Raw genomic sequence first — 22432 nt, 5'->3', positions numbered from 1 at the left:
AATGCTCCATCAATTCTGAGCATCCTGCGCTTGGACTTTATTGTTTTCATCCTCTGTCAGAGGCAGAGTTCAAAGGTATTGAGAATAGCATCAGATGAAAAGATGTAGCTAAACGCTGTCATTCAGAACTCCATCACCTCTGCTCTTACCATGGGTATCAGGATGGTAAGTGCCAGGTAAAACAGCCACGTCTTTGTTGCTGACATATCGCATCCTGTTAAATTCATGTTGGTCTTCTCGCTTTAAGAGCGGGAGTGAAGTTTTCCTTTTCGGTCTCTTCCCTTATGCAGGCAGGAGGAGACCACTGCAAAGAGTCAACCTTAGGTGCGGAGCCCCAGGATGGGCTCTCACCACGGGATTCCTGGCAGGCTTTGGTATCTGCTTCACCAGCCATGGTCCACCGTGGGCTTCTGACATGGAGCGTTCGGGTCTGTGGCTCAGGTCCAGCTGATCTCGTTCTGCTTTGCTTTGCTGCCTGCCTTCAAGTTCATGCGTGGTTGTTCGCAAGCAGGAGGCCCGGAGAAGGCTGAAGGAACCATCAGCCTTCGGGGAAGCAGCTTCTGCTTTCCCTCGTTCCTTAGGGGTGGCAGCTGTGGGCACCCTCCTGTGCAGAGCTTCGGTCGCCTCGATTCTTCTGCGGCCCTCCTGTAGATTGGTAGGGTGTCTGGGGGGGCTGATAGGCTTCTCAGGGAGAAAGCGCTAGAAGCCGCTGGCAGAAGTACTGCCCAAAATGTGACGGTCCCGTACGTGCCCCTACGGCTGGACCTAAACTGCTCCAGGCTGCCTCCTGCAATGTCCTCTCCTCAGGAAGGAACCTCCAGCCAGGGACGCTCACGCCATCTTAGTCTCTCTCCCTAGGCCTCTCCTCTCCTGCGCTCTCTCGCCTTTTCTTGCTGTCCCATCTTTCCCTAAACCACCCACTACTGTCTTACCATGTCCTTATGTCTGTTGCTTCCCTTCTTGTTTCAATTCCGTCTTTTCTTTTTCCGGTTCCTTTATCTTTTCTGTCCTCACACATCATGAAATAAAGCCTCAGTGTCTTGTCCCCAAAACAGATGATGAATCATCCTCAGAAGCAAAAAACCTCCCAAACCCAAGCGTAATTTTCTGTGTAAGCGTGGCCTTGCTAGCCTCGCTTTTTACACGCTTACATTCCTTCAGGCGAATCCACATTGCTTATTGGTGTGTCACGTTGCGAGTCCAGAGGTAACACTATGACAGCGTTGCAAGTAAGTCATTTCTGATTTCCCTCCATTTCCCTACAGCAGCCTATAGGCTTATTTTTTTGTTTCAATGTCCTTTCACCTGCAGCATGTTTCCTGGAGTTTCCTTCTTTCTGGTTATGTCTACATGATGAAATGTGCTTTTATATATAAATTCCATACTGATATCACAATATTACTTCATATCTCTGAGCTTGCTTGTCCTGAGATGAATCCGACGTTGAAACCCGGTGTCATTTCATGCTGCGCAACTGACTTAAAATCCTTGCCTAAAGAAAACAGCCCCTCACAATCTAGCTTTATCACTGTAGTACAAAATGTGAATGTCAGATTAACACAGGAGCGGTAACAGCAGGTAAAACATACATGGAGGGTGGAAATGGAAAGGTGAGAGTCGAGACCAGGAAAGCAGGAACAATTAGTAGCAACATCAAAGATGGAGAGGAGGTAGCAATCAGCTTGTAATGCTTAGCCTGTGGCAAACACAAATCCTGCACCGGCAACCAGGTGTTCCCTCATCCACCGCAGGAAGCAGTTACTGAAACTCATTAGAAAATGACAGTGACTTATGGTAGCATCTGTAGGAGCAGAACAAAGAAAGACTTTTGGCATCCAAACCTACAACACAAAAGAACATGAGTAAATATTGTGCCTGTAGTAGGGGCCAGGAAACAAATGCACCCAGACCCTCACGACAGACTGATGAACCGCTCACCCTACCCCTGCCGTAGTGGCGCAGTCAGGAGTGCCAAGAGCTGCGTCCTTCTGGGATCTGCCGGTGCCAGCTCGTGGGCATAAGCGGTGTGTAGATGCAGCCTTGGAAAAGAGGGGATTGGCTTGTTAGCCTGTGTAAAACGAGGTATATGGAACAAAATTTTGGCAGGTACGGGTTGGGGTTTGATTTCTCTTGTGCTACATGCAGTTTACATAGCTCTCAATAAAGCAGGATTTTTGTGACTTCTGTAACACAGAGTAGGGAGTTTTCTCTGTTTTTTCCATTCTGGCCTTTATTTATTAAATAGAGAAGTGTATTTTCTGAGTACAGCACGAGAGCAGAGAGTAGTGCACGTTTGTGGACACAGAAAGAGAAAGCAGAAGCAAAAGGGTGTACTTTCTGGTTTATGGCAGAGGAGGTTTTGGCAGATGAAGATTTGTCATAAAATTTTGACCTTTTTGACTCACTTTTTAATTGACTTCTGAGGCAGCGCTAAACACATTCTGAACTGGCTCGCCTCAGAGACCAAATAGCCATTTTCCTTTGTGGACAGAAAAGATTCAAGACTTAAGCCTGTCAAAGGTCAGCAAAAAATGAAGTTCTACTTTGCACGAGAAGAGGAAACCTGTTTTGTGCTAGTAGTTAAGTTCATAGAACAACAAAGTAGCGTAATAGATCTACTGATACCTTTTGTATTAGATCCATATATCTCTGAGTAGTTTTATATGCTTTATAGTGAGAAGCTGGTAGGCACTTTTTTTAACTATTATTGCTGTTTTTCAACAGTCTAATTTAGGTCTGTCCGAAGAGATTTGTCTAATTTTTCTAATTTCTGATAATACATTCAGCTTCCATGTGAGTCCTGTTTGTGTGATGTCTATAACCATCTGATTTTGTTTGCTAGAAATAAAAAGGGAACACATTAGTTTAATACTATCAATAACAGCTTAAGGCTGTGCTAGGCACAGAGGGTGACTAGGAACACTTGACATTCACAGCTGGTCTTCAAAGGTATAAAATACTTCCAAAAGATTAGGATTTAATAATGCAAAATATGTTCTTAATTTATTTGGCTTTTTTTTCTGTAAACAAAGCACACATTCCATTTTAAATGTAGTTATTCTTTGCAAAATGGGAGACTGATAATGAAAACAGAAATTTAAAAATAAGAATTATTTATGCCAAAATTCAGCGTTTCCCAAATGGAGACATGACATTTCCTTCTGAGTTGGAGCTTGCTGTCTGTGTCCCTGCATGCAATGCCTCCTCCTGCATGCAAGTTTCTTCCTGCGGTCACATTCAGAAATGTATCTAATCCCATCCAGAAGCCCCGTTCAGGTACAGTTCTGTGGTTCCACAGTCTGATCTTTTAATAGATAGCAAACTTCTGTTACTGTGAAGTATTGCGTGACTTCTGGCACTCCTAGTATTGCATACCACCTGCAGAGTTTCACAGAAGTAACATCATCACCATCAGCAAATCACGCCATTTGTGGAAAGAAGTGATTTATATTCTTCATGCAATTCACATCGCGTCTACCTTAGGCCACTGACAGGGTTTTGTTGGCAGAGGCTTCTCACGGAGGTGTAACAAGTGCCAGCAGAAATTTTACTGCCAAAAGAGCTCCAGATCATCCTTAGATATCCCTAGGTGGAAGGCTGGAGGATATTATTTTTCCTCTTTGTGTCCTCCGTAGTGCAGAAATGTAATTTAGTTATTATCCTTGCTGCCCATCTTGTTCCTGCATTGTTTCTATCTATTGCTCCTGTAAAGCGCATCATCCTAATGGCCAATGATAAATTATCTCTTTCAGAGACTATCTGATTTCGGTATCTCTGCTGAGTTTAGCAAGCGATTTCATAAAATATGATTAATCTTCTACAAAAGAAGTTATTTAATCCTGGGGTCATTTAAAATTTGCAGTAGTAGGTTATCCTTGGTTTTAATCAGCTTTTTCTATTTAAAAAAAACAAAGACAAGCGCAACTTCTGTATTCTGAGCTTAAATATGTATAAATCTATTCTTGCTCAGGGAGTGTCTTTAGGGCTTGTTCTCTAGCATCTTCAGTAATTTATCTCATTAGTAACAGAACTCCAGATTTTTTCCTGCTGTCAAACATTACCAAATATTGCATATGAAAGAAGATCTGGCTGTATTATATTTCATACAAACATCTGGAGTAATGCGATGTGTGGTACCGTATAGAAAACAAAACATACACTATCTGAGTAAATAACACTGAAGTACCCTGTAACGTCAGGATTGCTTAGGCTTTGCTGTGTTACCTTGTTCCATGAGTCTGCTAGTATTTCATATTTGCAACATGTTTCCTAACCTCCAGAAGGCTTTTATTTTTTTTTCTGTGCACTTCAGGTCTTATGTTTTTCTACTACTTCTTGTGGACATTTGTGGTGCTTTGCTATCCCTTGGAGTAGTGATGTTATTTCAAATCCTAGCCAACACCTCTGTTTTCCTCTTACAATAATGGCAGAATCTGTATCTTGTGTAAAAAGCAGAAGATAATCAGCATCTAATGAAACTATTTTCTATTCCCAGTTCACTTACTCTTGAAATAAAGGGTTCATCCTTCATTCCAATAGTAATTAGGTCAGAAAGAGTTAGAAGGGATATCCTTGTATTGTTCCCTTACATAATGATATCAGCCTAGTTTTTGCATCACTTCTCCAGATATGTATCATATATAGAATTCTTGGATAGAAATGAACTTATTCTACATTTCTGAATGCATTCCACCAAATCCTATTTTCCAGTACCTAAGAATAGGTTCTATAGCAACACTAAAGCCCTTTTCTGTATTTGTAGGTAGAACATAGCCCTCTTAATGCTGGTAGAGCATGGTATTGCATACAAATTACTTGTGGTTTTTGTAAAACAAGTTTGTTTTCAGTGTACTCATTTAAGAATTGCTGCCTCTCATCTAAAGAGATGTGTTTGTTTCTTAACAAGGGAGCTGCTTGTGATTTAGCATATGAAGTATTATCATTTATTTCTTCATTTTAAGTATGCATTTGTCCGTCCGCCCCCCCCCTTTTTTTTTTTCCAACTCTCTTCATTTTTAGGGTATGGAATACCTTTGTTATATTGCAGCCTTGGCATTTTTTCTTGTAATATAAAGGTACTGATATCTTTAATATTTAATATCTCCTAGAAGGTAGATCTTGAAATATTTTCCTAGTACTATTCTCGACTTGGAGGGAGAATGGGGGCAATGCTTATTACTATTGTTATATTATAGCTATTTGTTATCTTCTGTTTGAGATCTGACTTACAGTTGGCTTGGAAGTCCTTTTCCTACAGAATCTGTTTGACCAGTCGTCGCTGACAGGATTTGTTTTCATCTGCAGACCTTAAGTTTTGCTTTAGTTTAACCTCCTTTTTTTCTGCCTGTAATTAAGAAAGGGTTTTCTTTTTATGATAGCCACAAAGGTCTCTCATCTAGTTCCCAGGATTTTCCCCCACAATTGCCCCCTGCCTCCACTGCTTCCACCTGCACTTTTTGCAGCTTCCCCGGAGACTAGAAAATGGGGAAGAGGGGAGAGAGATCTGTACTTCAGCAGCAAGGTGGCTGCTCCTTGCCACCCCCTGGGCACTTGTAGGGCTTCCCTTCCCCTCACTCAATTCCTCCACTTTCTAAAACCATCCTAAATCATCTCAGCAAGAGAGAGTGTCTTCAAAGCATGTTTCAGATGACCTCAAAAATAGGCCAGACTGCAATGGAGGGGTTTAAAACAAACAAACGTACGTTCTTTACCCTTCCAATTTGGAGGGAAAGTTTACTCTGAGTCCCAGCCAGATATGCAGCTTAATTCTGGGAGCAGGAATTGGAAAACAGGATATACCAGTGAGATGGCAAAGAATTTAGCGTCACTAGGAACGGGTCCGTCCAACTTGTCTTTAACCACCAACCCCTCTTCTTTACTGTCAAATACTGTGGAAGGATGCTGGCAGGTTACCATCAGGAGCTATCCCTGGTTTTATTGTTCTTTCAGTCTAGTTCCAGGATTCCCCCAGCATCCCAAATACAGCTGAACACTCAGAAACTGAGTGACCACTTTACAGACACCTGACATGATCTTTTATTTTATTACATCTTTTTTAGTCATCCATTCCTTTGCAAAACTGGGCAACAAATACAACCCAGCTTTAGGAGCGGTTAGCAACTACTTACCGTGAGTACACACACTTAAATGAACTAATAATAAAGTAGGTTGTAGGATAGGAATCAATATTTCACGCTCAAATGAAGTGAACTGAGAGGCAGAAGAAACAGTAAGTGATGACTTCTTGGTATCTGAAATCCTTAATTAGGAATATACTAACAGTTAGGAGATGGTTCCTCTCGCTGGGATGTGAGGCACCTCAACCTATTAACTCTGTAAATGAATGTTTAAAGGACATTAAAGGAGTTTTGCTCGTGCTTTCTTTCAACTGCTACCCAAATGAGCAAAGCAGGTTGAAGAATGTGTGAAGTGATTAATTACACTAATTAAACCCACTTTATTTACACTTACTCTATAATTTATCATTACTACTTCTGTCAGTTGATCGAAGGTGAGTGAAGTGTTGTTTATAATTGGTACGGGAGCTAATTAAATATTCGTTCGAGCATGTTTTGGTCTATCTCCTTTGTCAATTAGAACTGGCATCGCAATAGATGACTGACCAAATGGAAATGTGGAACACAATAGTAGTGTTCCACTTTACTACTTACTTGGAGAAGGAAATGTGCCCCAGTAAGCCAACTGACTTCAAATCTTAAGGAGACAAAAAAATCCTTCTCCTTTCACTTGCATGATATTTGTGTTGGGAAGTTAACATGACAAACCAAGTAACAAGCATGCAATTATCTCATGGAAGCTGACTAGGTATATGTTTCTGTAGTTTGTAGTGTAATTATTTTAGCCAATTCAGAAATAATTATTGCATAGATTCAGAATACTGAATTAATCATGCCCTTATCTTGTAATAATATAGTACTGTATGTAACTTGTCATTATATGGTAATTATTTTATAATTGTACCACTAGCAGATAATGTATTATTGAATACTTGTTCCGTGATAAATTCTGCTCTGTAATGTGATATATTAGTCCTGTTTCATAATTCAACCTTTTTTGTTGTTGTTTTGAAGATTGACCATACTATTGCTAAGTATGTTTAATTTCTACATACTGCGAAGCTACGATTTGTGAGGCATTCTGTGAGATACTGCAGTCTAAGGCTTAGGAAACGGGAGTAACTTTTCAGCTGTTTGACTGGCAGACACTAGGGATAGCCTGCCATTGATATCCCCACAGGGAACAATTCCTTTGGTTTCTTTTTGCGAGTTCCTCCTTTACAAGAATCTCACATTCATCTGGCTATTTAGCTCTGTGACCCAGCAATGGCAGTGCAGTATAAGACAGAAAAAATACAAAGTTCTCCGAGTTCATAACGGAGTTAATCCACAGATTCCTACTACCTTAACTTGCTGTCCTGTAGGTAAAAATACATATCTCAAATACTGATTGTACTTAAATCTTATCAGACTTTACATCGGGTGTTTGTTTTTAAATCCTCACTCATAATCTAGTAATATTACAAATAGTGAAATTTAATAGGATGTTCTTCTTTGCCCCCCCCATCTCTAACTGGTGTAAGGGTACTGGACCAGTCTCTCAGCACTTAGAAAATGGCTTAACTTCCGACACTGGTAAGCTCCTTAGAGCCCAAGTTCCTGCTGAGTTTCTTACGTGAGATACTTTTCTGCTTATGACTGCTATGGGATACGATTCGGGTGAGCTCTGCTCCTTGCGTGCTCACCAGACAAGGCCCTACCTACCCTCTGGGGGAAGGGAAGAAAACGTGTGGTGACTCGCCGGCTCTGATTCCCGGCCAAGTTCCCTGGCTTTTCTACGACTGTCAGTGCTGATGCCTATTTTTTGTAATCTCTCACTGAAGCTCCAGTCGGCATTAACGACTATTTGTTGAATCAAAATGCAGTACTGTGCCGCCGATGCACTTTGGGTTTTGTTTCTTGCTTTTTTTTTTTTTTTCATTTTTCAATGTAATCCTTTCTCTGCTTAATTTGGGCATCACGCCGCCCGGGGCTGTGGATCGCGGTGGGCAGCTGAGCACCCAGCTTCTTTCTCTTGGGGTTTGCTTCCAAGCGAGTGAGGAAAGCTACGTGCTGTACTCTTGGAGTCTGGCAATGCCAGGGAGCGTTGAATCCTCTCTTGTCGCAGGAGGACGAGCAGAAAGAAACGTGCTTTCAAATTTTGGAGCAGTGCTGCTGATGTAGTTGGTCTGCCAAACTTTTCTAATAATATAGCTACTCTTTTACCGGTATTGTGTTTGTTAAAAATTGAGTTTATACTGTACGTTCAGTTGGTACATTTTCTCTGTTAGCATGCACCACTTCAATACACTTGGAATATCTTAAAAGCTGATTTGACTCCTACTGAAATAAGCAAGCATATTCCAATGGATTTGAATATAGTAGCCTTAGCACTTGGCAGTTTCTGAGCATATAAAAATGGACCTTTTGGTCCATTTGGACCTTTCTGCAATGTATACGTTGGATTGTTCTGATGAAATGTAGGTATAAAGTCAGTTGCACAAGTGAATATAAATTTTTATGCGGAGGAACAGGATATTATTTAAAGGCAAAATACACTTTTTTCACACAATGGAAAGGTTCTTTTATCTTGTTTTAAGTATGCTGCGAAGTGTGGTTTGAAAAAAGGGATATCTAAGGGATGGCCTCAATAGCGAAATAAGGTAAAATAATTATAGTGGTGGAGTCTTATTGTTGTATTACCATTTTTCTTTTCTTTTTTTTTTTTTTTTTTTTTTTACTTACTGGTCTGTAATATCTTGTCAATGCTTGCAAGAAGTAGAATAATTAGAAGCTTATTTGTATTTGTTCTATACTTGTAACTGATTTTTCATTGCCTAAGCAAGCACTGGTAGAGCTAGAACAGTAGTACATGCAGGTACTGAGAAGCATCCTAGTATTCTGCTGTTCTGAATCAGCCATATAAAGTATTTCTGCATGCAAACACTTGCTGTTCAAGAATAATTTATTTTAAAAAATTATTCAAAAGGAAAGTTTTAGGTTGTGATCTTTTTTTTTTTTGCTTGGTTGGTTTGGGGTTTACACTGAATGATGGAAGAAGGAAGAGGAGGTGGTCTGAAGAGAGCAGAAACAACAGGCAAAAGATTTTATTTCCAAAGAGAATATTGCTCTTTAAAATAAAAGGACAAATGTTTTCATAATTTCAATTTTTATCCCATTTTTGACCCAACCATGGCTGTTAGTAGTAACCTGGATTCTTTGTGTCCCTTTGGTTTCCCGTAATCAACTGTTACTGTGATGTCCTCGAATTAATAATAATCTCATCGTTGAAGACCACTCCCTTCCTTGGTTTGGTTTTTAAATAGCTACACTGCACCTTACTGCGGCATTGCACGTTGTATCGCTATTCGGACAGAAAAACAGCGGGCCGTGAAGAAATCCTGTCCCTGCGCGTGGTGGGGCTCGTTCCGCAGCCTTCGCCTCCCCCTTCCCTGACCCCCCTTGAGATGAGCAGGGAGACGCTGCGGAAGCTCTCCTTCTCCGATGGCTCGTGATGGAGCCCGTAACTCACCACTTGACCTTGACGGCCATATGCAGCGCGGCCCGTTCAGCGTAATGCCGGCCTGTGGTTGTTTTGTGGGATGCGGTGTGGTGGCAAGGCAGCAGGCGCGGGCTTCAGTGCTGCTCCCTTTAGTGCTGCGGCCGAGTCCTGGGTCCGGGGCTGCATCTGCTCCGCTTCCCTGTTTTGCTTGAAGTCAGTGCGCCAGGTACTCTCAGGTGCTCCAAATCTGGTATATTATTGGGCTTTTGAAAGAGGGAAATAATAGCCGTGTAATAGCCAACATAACTGCCAGTAAGAGGGCTGGGTAGTATAAACTAATTAAAAGGGCTTCACAAGAAGCTCGCCTCCTGCCCTCGCTGTCTGAACGGTGACTCCTTTCCCCTAACTCTGCCGTGCCTGCCAGCACCTGGGTGTCCAGACCGCGAAGGAAGCTCCTCTTTCCCTTCTCTGGTTCCTAGAAGGGTCCTCTGCTTCCCATCACCCCTGAGGTTTCCCTGATGTAGGCATGTCCCTCATCCTCTGCTGTTCTCTCCCTGCCTGCTCTTCTCTGTGCTCCAGCAGCTTTCCCCAGCTTAAGTGCACTTCGTCTGCGTCCCGAGCAAGATGCACTCCCTTTCCCTCTCCTCCGAGCTCCTTACGGAGCCGGGTTACCGCAGCCACGGTGAGGAAGATGGGGAGCCTTGCACGCTGCTCTGCTCGAGGTTAAGAGGAAGAGGAAGGTATTGTCTGCAGTATGTGTCCACCAAACTGGAGAGAAATTAAAGAGTTAATTACTGTACCCTGCTCCATCTTTTGAAGTTAGTCCACAGTGGTGTCTCTTGCAGTATGATGGCTCCGACTTAGTTTCCTGAATTTGTACTCATATCTGTACTATTTTAATACAGGAGGAAAGTGGCCCTGACTGAATCAGTGAAAATTTGATACTATCCACTATGAATAATCCAACACTAATATTCTTTCACAAGGCAAATAGATTTTTTTTTTATGTGGTGGTGAAAAAACATAGGCGAAAACAGGTAGTTATGTCTTCCCCTTGCCCCAAATAGAAACAAAATGTAGTACAAATTTTTAAAGCAATACTACAATTCCTTGGTATCTGCTAAACTAAACCTTATGAAGCTGGAAGTGTTTGTTTTCAAGCTTATTTTAAATTGAAGATTGGTAGTTAATTATGTAGCATTAAGGGAACAAAGACGACTGAATTGTTCTAGTAGTTAACTAGTGATTTCCAGTCCCTAACGGAAAATAAAGAATTTCCAGCTGCCTTAACTCTTCTAAAAACAAAGGAAAAATAGTTGCATGGACACTTTCTTACATCAACACAACAGAGTTTAAATTTTTGCCAGGAAGAAACAGCAGTTTGTTGTCAAGAGCCATCAGTGTATAGAAGTACACAGACAAACCACATCTCTTCTGGGTGAGCTGCGAGCTCTTCAGAAGGTTTGGTTTTGCCTTCAGATTGAAATCTCAGGAATGGTAATGAGAAAAGCAATCCATCTTTTCCCTATCAGACAAGATGGGACTGTTTGTAGTCCCTAAATCCTGAAAAAGGAACTTATGCTTTTTCAAGATCACGCTGATTGATCTCAAATGTATCTTGTCATTTGTACACTTGGCTTAAACTGAGTTATTTATAAGTGAGCAGCCGCAGCTCTTTTCTACGTTTGCTTGAGAAATTTGGGTTTATTTAAAATTTAAATCTCTCTCTCTCTCAAATGAATTTGTAATTACTTTATTGAAATGTATGTACGTTTTAATTGTTCATTACTGCTTGTTAAGGTACAAAATAAAAATTGCTATGCAGTAGTTAGTGAACTTAAAAACCATGTGCTCCAAACTTTTTACTAAGAATTTTCTTCTATGGTTTGGATAAGTTTCTTAAAGTGCATGGAAGTGTTCAGCTAAATGCAGGGAACCCATGTATGTGATTCTAGCTGGCTACGTAAATCCCCTAGGGAGCCATAGTTAATATGAAAGGAACACTTGAAAGCCAGATGCAATGAAAATTTAAACATATTGGGTTCATAGCATGTGATAGTTTAATCATTATTTAAGCTTTAGAAATGTCACAGCATAATTGCTTTCAGAATGAGTACAAACAGTTTCATGCACAAAAATTGCTTTCCTGCTGCAACTTTTGCCCCTCCTGGGAAAGTTACGCTTTTGTGAATTTTCTGAACTTAATCATGTCACTTGATCACAGGCAAATTCTCAGTGAAAATTCAAAATCCAAAAGATTAAAATAAAGTCTACAGATATATTTTAAAACTAAGCCTGTATTTTCTTTACGCTCTTTAAAAAAATCTATGAAAATATTTCTTTCATTAAAGAACAAAATTTGCAACAAAACCAGTTAAATGGAAAATGCTTAGTAAACCCTATTTGCAGAGTCAGGGAATGGAAAGCTACCAAATGTTGGATTTATAAGCACCCATGCAGGATTAAATTCAGCTCTCCTATGGCTGTGATACATTTTTAATAACCTCACAGCATGCATGGAGCCCTGCCTCCTTCTCTACTTGTAAGGAAAATACAAGGACCAGAACTTACTTTCTAAATTGGTCCTGTATCTGGAATATTCTGATGAATGCAATTGATTTTGCAGTATAAATTGTGTTGATATGTAAAATAGTGTCATAATCCCAGACTACACTTAGATGCGAACACTTCCACATCACATAGCCTGCTACGACTTGTTTATAATTCAAGCGGTTCGGGTTGGATTTTGGAAAATACCAGTTATAATGGTTCTGCCATTTCTGAGAAACAGGCTGGGGGAAAAATACTCTCTGTGTTAATTTGGGAGTGGGGTTGTTTGCATGTTTTCTAAGTGGAAATCTTTTCGCAGCAGCTGTACATCCTCGTAGCAAAGACTTAAAGGTCATAAAATTTGGCCTTTGTATCAGGAATCTACTGGGAGTTATTTCTGGTAAAATTCATTGGAATTTTGCCATTGTGAGTCTTTTTAAAACTGAACTGTTCTGTAGGAGCAAAATCAACATAATCATTTCGCATCCCTTAAGGTTTGTGTCACCTTCTATGCTCTCGTGAGCTTCTAAGTGCTGACCAGAAGATGAACCTCCCATCCCCGTGGAGCCGCTGAGTATGCTGTAGATTATAGCTGTTGGGTTGAAGGTGGACTTCTCTGTAACTCATGCCATGGCCAAGGCATAACCCTCTTCTTTCCTCTCCTCTTGTATTTCACTTGCTGGGCCTGGACACTATGGAAGAGTAAGCTAGTTTATTTAAAATCAGAAGAGGCTGAGATCAGTGAAGGCATAGGGATGGATTAGGTGGGTATTCTTTAATGTAGCTTTTCGTGTAGGGAGACAGAATGAGTTCACCATTTAAAGCGGTCGTGGGAGGTCATGTCTAAACCACACGAGAGCGCGGTGTGGGAAGAGCCTTTCCCTCTCTGATACACGCTCACATCATCAGCTAAATCACTTGTACGCGAACCTAATGAATATTAGAACATGTTTTACTTTCACAGAACAACGAAGTAGCTGTGGAAGGCGTTACTGTTCACACTCCCGACAAGCCCTTCAGTCTGGCAGCCCCAATTTAAGCTCGCTGCCTGCGCTTGGCTCTCCTGCCGCGCAGTGCTGTGATGGGGAAGGCAGGATAGGCTGAGAAAACAGTCATCAAAGATTCACTGAGATCCGGGTGACTCCTACATGATGAGAGGAGCTATTAATATTTTAAAGGCTGCCATCCATCCCTACAGGCACCAGAGTATTACGTCACCGTGTGTACAGGACGGAGTGGCAGTAATCAATAGATCTAATGTGCTGGGGGCCCAGGGAGGGACAAGTTAGTACTTCCCATGCAGAACGACTGGATATAATTAAGTGAAATAAACAAGGCTTATCCTTAGGAAAAAAGAAAACTCATCAACTATTCTGAGCTGAAAACAAGACTTCTTTATCAAATAGTATGGTTGGGATTGTTTAGGGTTAGAATTTCTTCGCCGGTGTCGTGGTTTACCCCCAGCCGACAACCAAGCCCCACACAGCCGCTCACTCACCTCCCTCACAGCGGGATGGGGGAGAGAATCAGAAAGGTAAAAGTGAGAAAACTCGTGGGTTGAGATAAAGACAGTTTAAGAGGTAAAGCAAAAGCCAGGCATGCAAGCAAAGGAAAACCAGGAATTCGTTCACTACTCCCCACCGGCAGGCAGGTGTTCAGCCACCTCCAGGAAAGCCGGGCTCCAGCACACTAAGGAACGGTGACTTGGGAGACAAACGCCGTCACTCCCAACGTCCCCCCCTTCCTTCTCCTTCCCCAGCTTTATCTGCTGAGCATGACGTCCTATGGTCTGGAATATCCCTGGGGTCATTTGGGGTCAGCTGTCCCGGCTGTGTGTCCCCCGACTCCTTGTGCCCCCCCCAGCCTCCTCGCTGGTGGGGTGGGGGGAGAAACAGAACAGCCCTTGGCTCTGGGCGAGCACTGCCCAGCAGTAAGGGAAACATCCCTCTGTTATCAGTACTGTTCCCAGCACAAACCCAAAACACAGCCCCACACCAGATACTATGAAGAAAATTAACTCTATCCCAGCCAAAACCAGCACAACCAGTCAAAACCATATGGTTTTTTGCAAAGAAAGCAATGTGGTCTGTAACTGGAACACAATAATAATGATGACTGAGTGGTAAAGAAACAATTTGATGTATGTGAATTTTATTACTGAAAAGCCAAACTGAAAAGCCGAAGCCACATACATCTGACAATTTTGAGGCTCGCTCAACAGATAATGCAGGTATGCTCCTTCACTGAGACTTTCTGACTGCTCTCAAATCCTGTCCCCACAGGGCCCAGCCTCCTCTCCCAGAGCACGCTCCAGCTCAATTCCAAACCCGAAGGATCCTTCCAGTACTCGGCCAGCTACCACAGCAACCAGACCCTCGCCCTGGGCGAAACAGCAGCTGCCCAGCTCCCGTCCCGCGGCGGTCAGGCCAGAGGTGCCATCCAGAGCTACAGCCAGGTACGTGTCCTCAGCAGGCAGGGTCTCTCGCACCTGAAATGGTGTGGGCTGGCTCCCAGTTTAAACAGAGCTGTTCGGTGCCCGCCGGCGCGTGAATGTCTGCGTTTACTTTCTGTCTTGTTCAGCGCATCTGCGGCGGGGTGGAGTTACCGCTTTGATTTTCATAAGTCTGAAGCGGGTTGATTTGCATAGTAATAAAATGATCCTGATTGAAAAGGAGATTTACATGCCAGTTTTACTTCTTTGCTTGCACATGTATTTTGGTGATAGCATGTTTAGGCACTTCAGTTCAAAAATTTCTGTGACTGCTGATTAGGAGCCCTAACTGAGGTCTAGGACCTCCCTGCGTTGGTGTCAGGATATTACTGAAAGCAGTAAGTGCCAGCAAACAAAAACACAGCCAGGCTGACACCAGATGTGAAACCTGCTTGGGATACCATGCATCGCCTGGTGCCGTGGCCTAATCCCAAGGGTAAGAATCAGGTTTTTCGCCTCTTTTTCCCCCCTTATTGTAAGACAAGCAACTTAACCAGACAGCGCCTGTACGTTTCAAACATTTTGAAAGATTGTTTCAGATACTCATGAAAACTTTATCAATCTCTCTTCCTGTCTAAACGATCCCTCCTGGCTCTGACATGTAACCCTCTCACCTTCTGTGCTTTTCACTGCAACATCAAAGCCCCTCACTGGGAAGTTAAGCTTCAGTTTAGACAAAAATTTCTAGAAGCGTTCACGCTTATGTACGTAAACAAAGTCCAACTGGGTTTCGTTGGTCAGCTCAGGTTATTTTCTCTGTTTAGATGTTAATCACCCCACCAAAGCAGACCATCTCAGTGTGATGCTGGGACGCTTTGTATCTCAGGATTGTGTAGAAGTGAGCACTATTTGAATTTCAAAGCCGTAAATTGCAAAGAGATTTCGAGTATTATATAGTCATTGCACAGCTTGTGGGATACCGAGAGACATACAATATTCTATTCTCTCAATTTGCTCAGAAAAGTTCCCTGTCCTCTAAGACTGAAAAATGAAATAAAGCACAGTTAAATTTCATTTCAAATTGAGTAGGTACTTTTTTTCTTCTATAAAGGGTTTAAAATGAGCCTGCATAGTGGTAAGGCCTCAGGGTTTTTCTGTGTTTACCAAAGAGGACCTCCCTGATGTTCTTTGGGATTGGGGCCAGCAGGAGAGCAAGATTCCAGCTAGAAATAAAAAAGGAGGCTATAATATCCAGTTGTAGCCTGGGCAGATGTCATCAGGACTTGTGCTTTGTGAAAAGCATCGTACCCTGGGGGGTAGCCTGAAAGGGCGTGATGCATTCTTCAAGGAGGCTAGAAAAAATAAGATGATGGAAAAGGAACAGGTTATGAGAGCAATAGAGCAACAGAAACAAAAAAAAAAAAAGAGAGAGGGGAAGGAGAAAGAATCTAAAAAAAGAAAAAAAAAGGCAGGAAGGGAGCAAAGTGTGCAATTGTCTAGGGGTTAGAGGTAGTGATACTCTTTAATATAAATTTTGTCATACTCATTGATAGAAAAGGATGGAATTATGGAGAGGGGAAAAAATTAATGATCTAGATTTCTTTCATTGAAGTTACACTGAACAGCCATTGCTTAGATCTGAAAAGCTCTCATGAACCATCTACTTCACCAAGAACTGGTTACTTTCAGAAAGGTAACTAGTAAGTATATAAGGCAACCTTTCCTATCCTTTTTTTTTTCTTGGCATGAGAGGGCAGAAAATAAGTTTTCTTCCTGTGTTCCTCCAGATTGTATGGTACATGTTCCTACAGGAAAATAACTCACAGAACATAATAATTTTTCACACCATCATCCTGCAAAGGATGCTTGACAACTTTAGGTCAATTAAAATATATCTTGGAAATATTAACAAACTGTCATATGAACTATGAACTAATACCATAAAAAGCATACAAAAGAAGTTTTTAAAGAGGTAAACAAGAAGAGGAAGAGTCAAAAGTTAAAATTAAAAAGTTCTGAATATGACCATTGCTGATCCCACAATTAAGGAGAAAAAAAGTCAATTCTTAGAATTGTTTTGCTATCCCTGTTATAATTAAAATAAGCCTCAGGAGTCAAAACTGCTCAGATTGTTATAATTTCCTTTGGTATTTGTGTGCAAGGAATATAGCTATCTCTGAACATGAATGATAGCCCAAATGCATGGAAAAAATATGTAAATAGTCCCAAGGCCAGCTGTGACAGCAAGAACAATTTCTGAAAATGCAATTGTGTAAAAAAGAGAAACTAATTAGTCTTGGGACTTCCTGTATAGTGCTGCAAAGTGCAATCTAACATTTTTGTCAATTTGGAGGACTTCATTATAGATCATAGAGTTTTTCCACTGCTTTGAGTACTTTAGAACACAAAACTTTTTGTCTTCTGAATGCTACTGGAATAGGATTTCTTAGCAACAACTGCTCCTCTGGCAGGGAATTACTGTTTCCCCACTGAAAACACCTTTTCAAACTTGGTGTCCAGACCCTGATATATCCTGTATTAATCGATTAAGGTTATTTGTGAAGAGTCAGTTGTGGCTTTTATTACAAAAAGTAGCAGATTTTGCAGATGAGTTGGTCAAAAGTGAATCTTCTGTTTGGACAATGTCATTTGTGAACAACTGATTGATTGGGTCTGCTGTCATCTTGAGAATGGTCAGCTTATGTTGTAGATACCGTAGAAATACAAAGCACAGCATGTACTACAAATAGTGGTTTTCCACATGCTCTGCCCTGTATTTGCAAGGGGAAGGGAAAGGAAGTGAAACTAGTTTACGTTTCTGGATGAGGACTTTTATAGCTTCTGGTGATGCTGCGGTCTTTTCAGAGGCTGAGGCAGCAACAGAGGTAAATCCCTACTGCATATCATCCAATGCTTCTGAAGCTTCTGGGCTGAACAAGCTCGCACAGAATTTGAAAACCCTTAAATACAAAAAGTAGGTGAAAAATAAAAGTAATTAAAAAAAATAAACCTTGAAAAATCATTTAACAGTTAATTTTCTAATTTGTCTCCTTTTTCCTATAAACAAGTCATAAGTTTGTCATTCATCAGACCACCACACCTCACAAGCCCTCTTTAGAATATTAGTAGATGAGTACAAGAACACGTTCAGTTGTCAAGCAAAAACTGTATACTGGCCTCTTTCAGTTAGACTCATGGCTCTTCCCACCATCAGTCATCTGTGCCACAAGGTGACAGGCTACTTGATCATCTACCCAGACAAAATCTAAACTAAGGACTTCACTTCTGGTAGGACATGGCAGATGATGATGTATTTCAAACTGGATTCCAAATACAAACATGAGAATTTTTCTGTCATCAAAGGAAGCGGATGAAATCTTAGACGGATCGCTCTTATTATGACACTCACAGAGAACAATTCACTAGTAGAGGCTGTGGTAGAGAAGAACTGATCTGCGTAATACTGGTTTGATCCTACCTACTAGTAGGTAATGATTGCAGCTTTCATTGCTGCTTTAAAACCAGAGGTTGACCATCTCTGGACACTCTGAAAGGGTCTCACACAATTCTGTTTGTGGATGTAGAAGACTACAATGGTTATTACCTACCTTAATCTATACATAAGCCCTTTGAAACTAGGATCAGGTAGGCTGACAAGTTTCCATAACCATGTTGGGGTATATTTTGCAAACACAGTGTAGCCATGACCTTTGTGATAAAAACAGAAGAAACAGATGGAATAGGCCACATTTGAGGGATCCAGAGGTATAGTCTGGCATCTATTACCATATAAGTGCATTTGAACATAGGTAGCATCATCCTAGTTAGGTCAGGAACTTATAAATGACAGCAAAGCCGTCCTGCAGAAGAAAGACCCTTCCACAGGTGCTGCCCAAGGACTGATGTCTGCATCCTGAAGACTAGAGAATGTTAAGCATTTTCCATACCCTCTTCTGCCCTTTGTAGAAGAGTGTTGAGAGAGGCATTGGACCAGAGCAGAGTGGTACCTTGAGTGAAGCCATATGGAAGGTTCTTTGGGCTGACAGAAAAAAAATAGCCCTCAATAGACTGGCAAGTCTAGCAGTCACTGAAAGAGCACAGAGCATCACTGAGCTTGTGAAATAAAGCTGGACCCTTAGAAGAACACCTGTGTCTCTCGAAAAACCCTAGAAAGGATGATCAAGTTTGCTGCTTAGGGCTAGCAACACCTGCGAATATTCAAGAAGCCAAAGCAGCCTGGACGGATGTCCTCCACACAACTTCAGCATCCAATTGGAAAATCCTCCCTGGAACCAAGAGAAAGGGTCTTCTCACAGGCAACAGTGTACTGCATATGACTATGTTCATATTCATCAGAGATGACCTTGTTTGGGATTTTAAGGGCCAAGCGATCCCTGAAAGTTCCAGTGAGAAAAACAAGCTAAAAACTGGTGCTGGCATTTAATGCTGAACTAATAATGCTTGTGAATACAAGTTCATCCAGACCTAAGATGGGCATGCAGACTTACTCAAATGTAACATAAATTTTCAGTTTCTTCTATTATCTGTCAGAGAAGTATACAGGACGTTGAGCGCAAATTGGCATTTCTTAAGGGTAACTGGTACCATGATTCAAAATTTCCAGCATTTTTCTGGAAACTGTATCATTATCTCATTCCCAAGAAATGACTCTGAAGCCTTCTCTGTTCTGAGTTCTGTTTCTAAGACTCAGGCGGTTCCACTGACAGAAGTTGTGTTCCTTAGCACCTGTGAATTACGAAGCATAGATGCACAAAACCTACCAGGTTTTGGTTTTGTGTTTTAACATGCCCAAGAATAAAACAGTTTGAAGGGATTTTAGATGATACACTGAACAGATCTGCTGCACCTGCTAACGTATTCATAGCAGTTATCTTGTTCTCGAAGACTTCTGCCATTCAGGTTTTGCTGGTCTTACACACCATTTTTCCCTCTGGGAGCAATCTCCAAGAATCAACATGCTGATGTTTCAGTAATCAGCAGCTGGCCCCAAAGTTTTGCTTAAGCTGTCTTGCCATCTAGGATTTTGTAATTCCTTATCGGTGAAAAAAATTTCGGCAGAATAAATAATTCAACACTGTCATTTGCCCCTCTCAATTCCACTTCATAAAGCAGAAATCTTGTATTGCAGTCTTTCATTTAATCTTTTCCAGTTAAAGTCCTGATTTAAGTGTTCAACTGGAATTGTAAAAAGAAGAAGAAAAAAAAAGCTGATGTCCTGAAATGTAGCACATTAAATGCATGAATTATGGCAGGCAAACAACAGTTAGACTGTTCTCTAGTCTTCTATAACCTAATGGGACACCCTCAGTAATTTTCTGTACAGAGCTCTGCAGATCTTGTTTTGTCCATATCAGTAGGGAATGATCTTTCTAGTAAGATTAAATGGGAAAGAAAATATTTTCATAGCTCTATTAATGTTCTCATGTTCCTTCACACATTTCTGCTGTTAAAAAGTATATATCAGCATCCATATATTGAATCCAAATAAGCAAATCGGGCTCCTTTTCGTTGGGAAAATTAAACCTCTGAGTCTTAGGATAGCTATTGATAGAGGTGTAGTAAGAAAGTTTTTGATTTTTGTTCACATCTATGAAATAGATTGCTGCAGGAGGATATAACAAATGGGAAGCAAATTTGCTCTTGGTTTATTACTTTAAACACAGCTTCATTATCAGGTTGACAACAATAATGGATAAATGGAAAAATAAGGGAAAAATACCATTGTACCATTTCATTCTTCCTCATGAAATATAATGCCACATTGCAGGATGAACCACGACAGGTCTGTGTGGTTGTCTTAAGCAACAGACATGGAGAAACACAGGGAGAAACTAAAACACATTTTGCCTCTGAAAACACGAGTGGAGAATGTGACTGTACACTTGGCCCTTTGAAAAAACATAAGAACCTCACAGTAAATTTAAGACGGGTCTGAGATTAGTCACATCCTAGAAAATACTGCATGCTAATGTTTTCATTCCAATCTGTTCATCCAAAAGTTCTCTCCTTCACACAGAGCAAATGCTTAGCTTTTTAGGAAGTGCTACACACTGCATTTTTAATTAAGCATTTAATTCTTGTGTCCCGCCACTACACCTTCTGCCCTATAGCAGACAATCGTGAAGTGGGATTTTGGGGGGTTTTGAATTAGTGCTTGCAGAATGCCTGCAGCTTTATAGAGGTTTATTAGGAATATGGGATAATACTGGTTTACTTGAAATTAATTACTTTAAATCCTTGACACATCAAGCAGCGTAGAAGTAGATTAGAAAAAGAAATTTTGTATACATGGTGACAGTGCTTGCCTAAAATCCTTATGATCTATGACAAATTGGCTAAGCTTCCAGTGTGTTAGCAGTGTGTTGCAGACGACACTGGTAACATTGCAGAACACTGTATTTTGGAACAATGTTGAATATTACAAAATACATTATTATGCCACTTAACAGTCCAAAAAGTAAAATCTATTAACGAGTATCAATTGATAAGGTAGCTGGTTCAAACGACCTTCCATCATGTGCAAAACTTGCTCTGCCCATGTTGCCTTAAATCTTGCCAGCCTGTTTATGTTTTATAAAAGTTGTTACCATGTTACAGTTTGTTAAACCTGGAAAATGAAAACTGTACTCCTGTCAAATACATTATTGGACAGTCAGTTGCAGATTAGCCCTTCTTTCCCGCTTAAAGCAGAGATGGTAAGTAGCTCAGCACCAAAGTAGCTTTTAAAAGTTCATTGACGTTCCCACAGTTTGCCTTCCTGGTTTTTGTTAGGAGTCTTTCAAATCAGCAACTTGAGCTCGTTGGCCATTTATGAAAATTTCAAGGCTCGTACTTGATGCTGTGGTGTTTGTAACTCGGGGCCGCAATCAGGACAGTCCAACTCAAGAGCAAGCAAGCTACTTACTTACGTCTGTGATCCCCTGGCCCGCCGGGGACCTACTATACAGAACAGCTGGAGGGAACAGCTTAAGTGACATTTCTCTGTAAGGCCGCCGCTCTTTGGGGTGCAAAACCTCCTGCAGCCAGCAAGGTTTGGGTCCGGCAGCGCTGCCTTCGAGACGCCCGAACGCCGTGAGTGCTGGTAGCTTCCATGCCACTAACAACGGGCAGCAAAGCACCAGGAGCAGCTCCTCCAAAGCCTTGCTTCTTGTCCATCTCTAGAAAAATACATGTTCTTCCCCCGGATGCAAAGCATTTAAGATGAGAGGCGGGGCTCCAAAAGTAAAAAAAAAAAAGGACGGAAAAATTTCCAGTGGGCGTACATAGGGAGAAGTACACGGTTCTGGCCTTTTGAACCTCGTTTATTCTTTGCTCCGATTAGTCGTCCTACCTTGTCCTCAGTTCCTGACCAAATCCCTCGTTGGGTATCCCAGTGAAAATGAATCAAGTTTCATACCAGGACCATGGTGCTTTTGCTTACTTGTTTTTTGCCTGTAGGATGCTACTAAGAAACCACATTGCTCTTTAAATGTGAAACAACGCTGCTGTCGGCATTCACCACACCCCTCTGAACGGAGTCACAAAATTCATTACTCGCATTTTCAAGGCTTTTCTGGCGAAGGAGGTCGGTAGCCCAGCGGTGTGTGTTTGGGCGAAGCACCGGTCAGACCGATTGGAACCGCACAGTCTGCTCCCGGGATCCGGAGCGCTTTGAGGTGTCCAGTAAACCCCCTGCGTAACCAGAAACAAACCAACCTACAGAAAAAGAGTATCCGAAACGGGAGGGCGTCTTCCAGCGGGGCGCTGAGCTCCCGCTCGCCGCGGGGTGCGCTTCCCGGAGGATTTCAACGTTGCCGGATTCGCAGCCGATCCCTCGAGCCGGAGATCCCCCCTCAGAAGGGGGGAGGCCGCCTGCCCGGGAGGGCGAGCACC

The 22432-nt window shown here is 41.6% G+C and overlaps 1 protein-coding gene across 1 annotated transcript in view; it reads left to right on the top strand.

Moving 5' to 3' along the window:
- CTNND2 (catenin (cadherin-associated protein), delta 2) overlaps positions 1 to 22432 on the top strand; it is a 538576-nt gene that overhangs the window by 234881 nt on the left and 281263 nt on the right. Inside the window, exon 5 of the mRNA XM_010571474.1 lies at positions 14391 to 14563. Coding sequence (XP_010569776.1) covers positions 14391 to 14563 — 173 coding nt within the window. The remainder of the gene's footprint in view (positions 1 to 14390; positions 14564 to 22432) is intronic.

This window comes from Haliaeetus leucocephalus, unplaced genomic scaffold, assembly GCF_000737465.1.
Source record: "Haliaeetus leucocephalus isolate CR32 unplaced genomic scaffold, Haliaeetus_leucocephalus-4.0 Scaffold328, whole genome shotgun sequence".
In the NCBI taxonomy this organism is placed as follows: domain Eukaryota; kingdom Metazoa; phylum Chordata; class Aves; order Accipitriformes; family Accipitridae; genus Haliaeetus; species Haliaeetus leucocephalus.
This window is presented reverse-complemented; position numbering and strand designations above follow the sequence as displayed.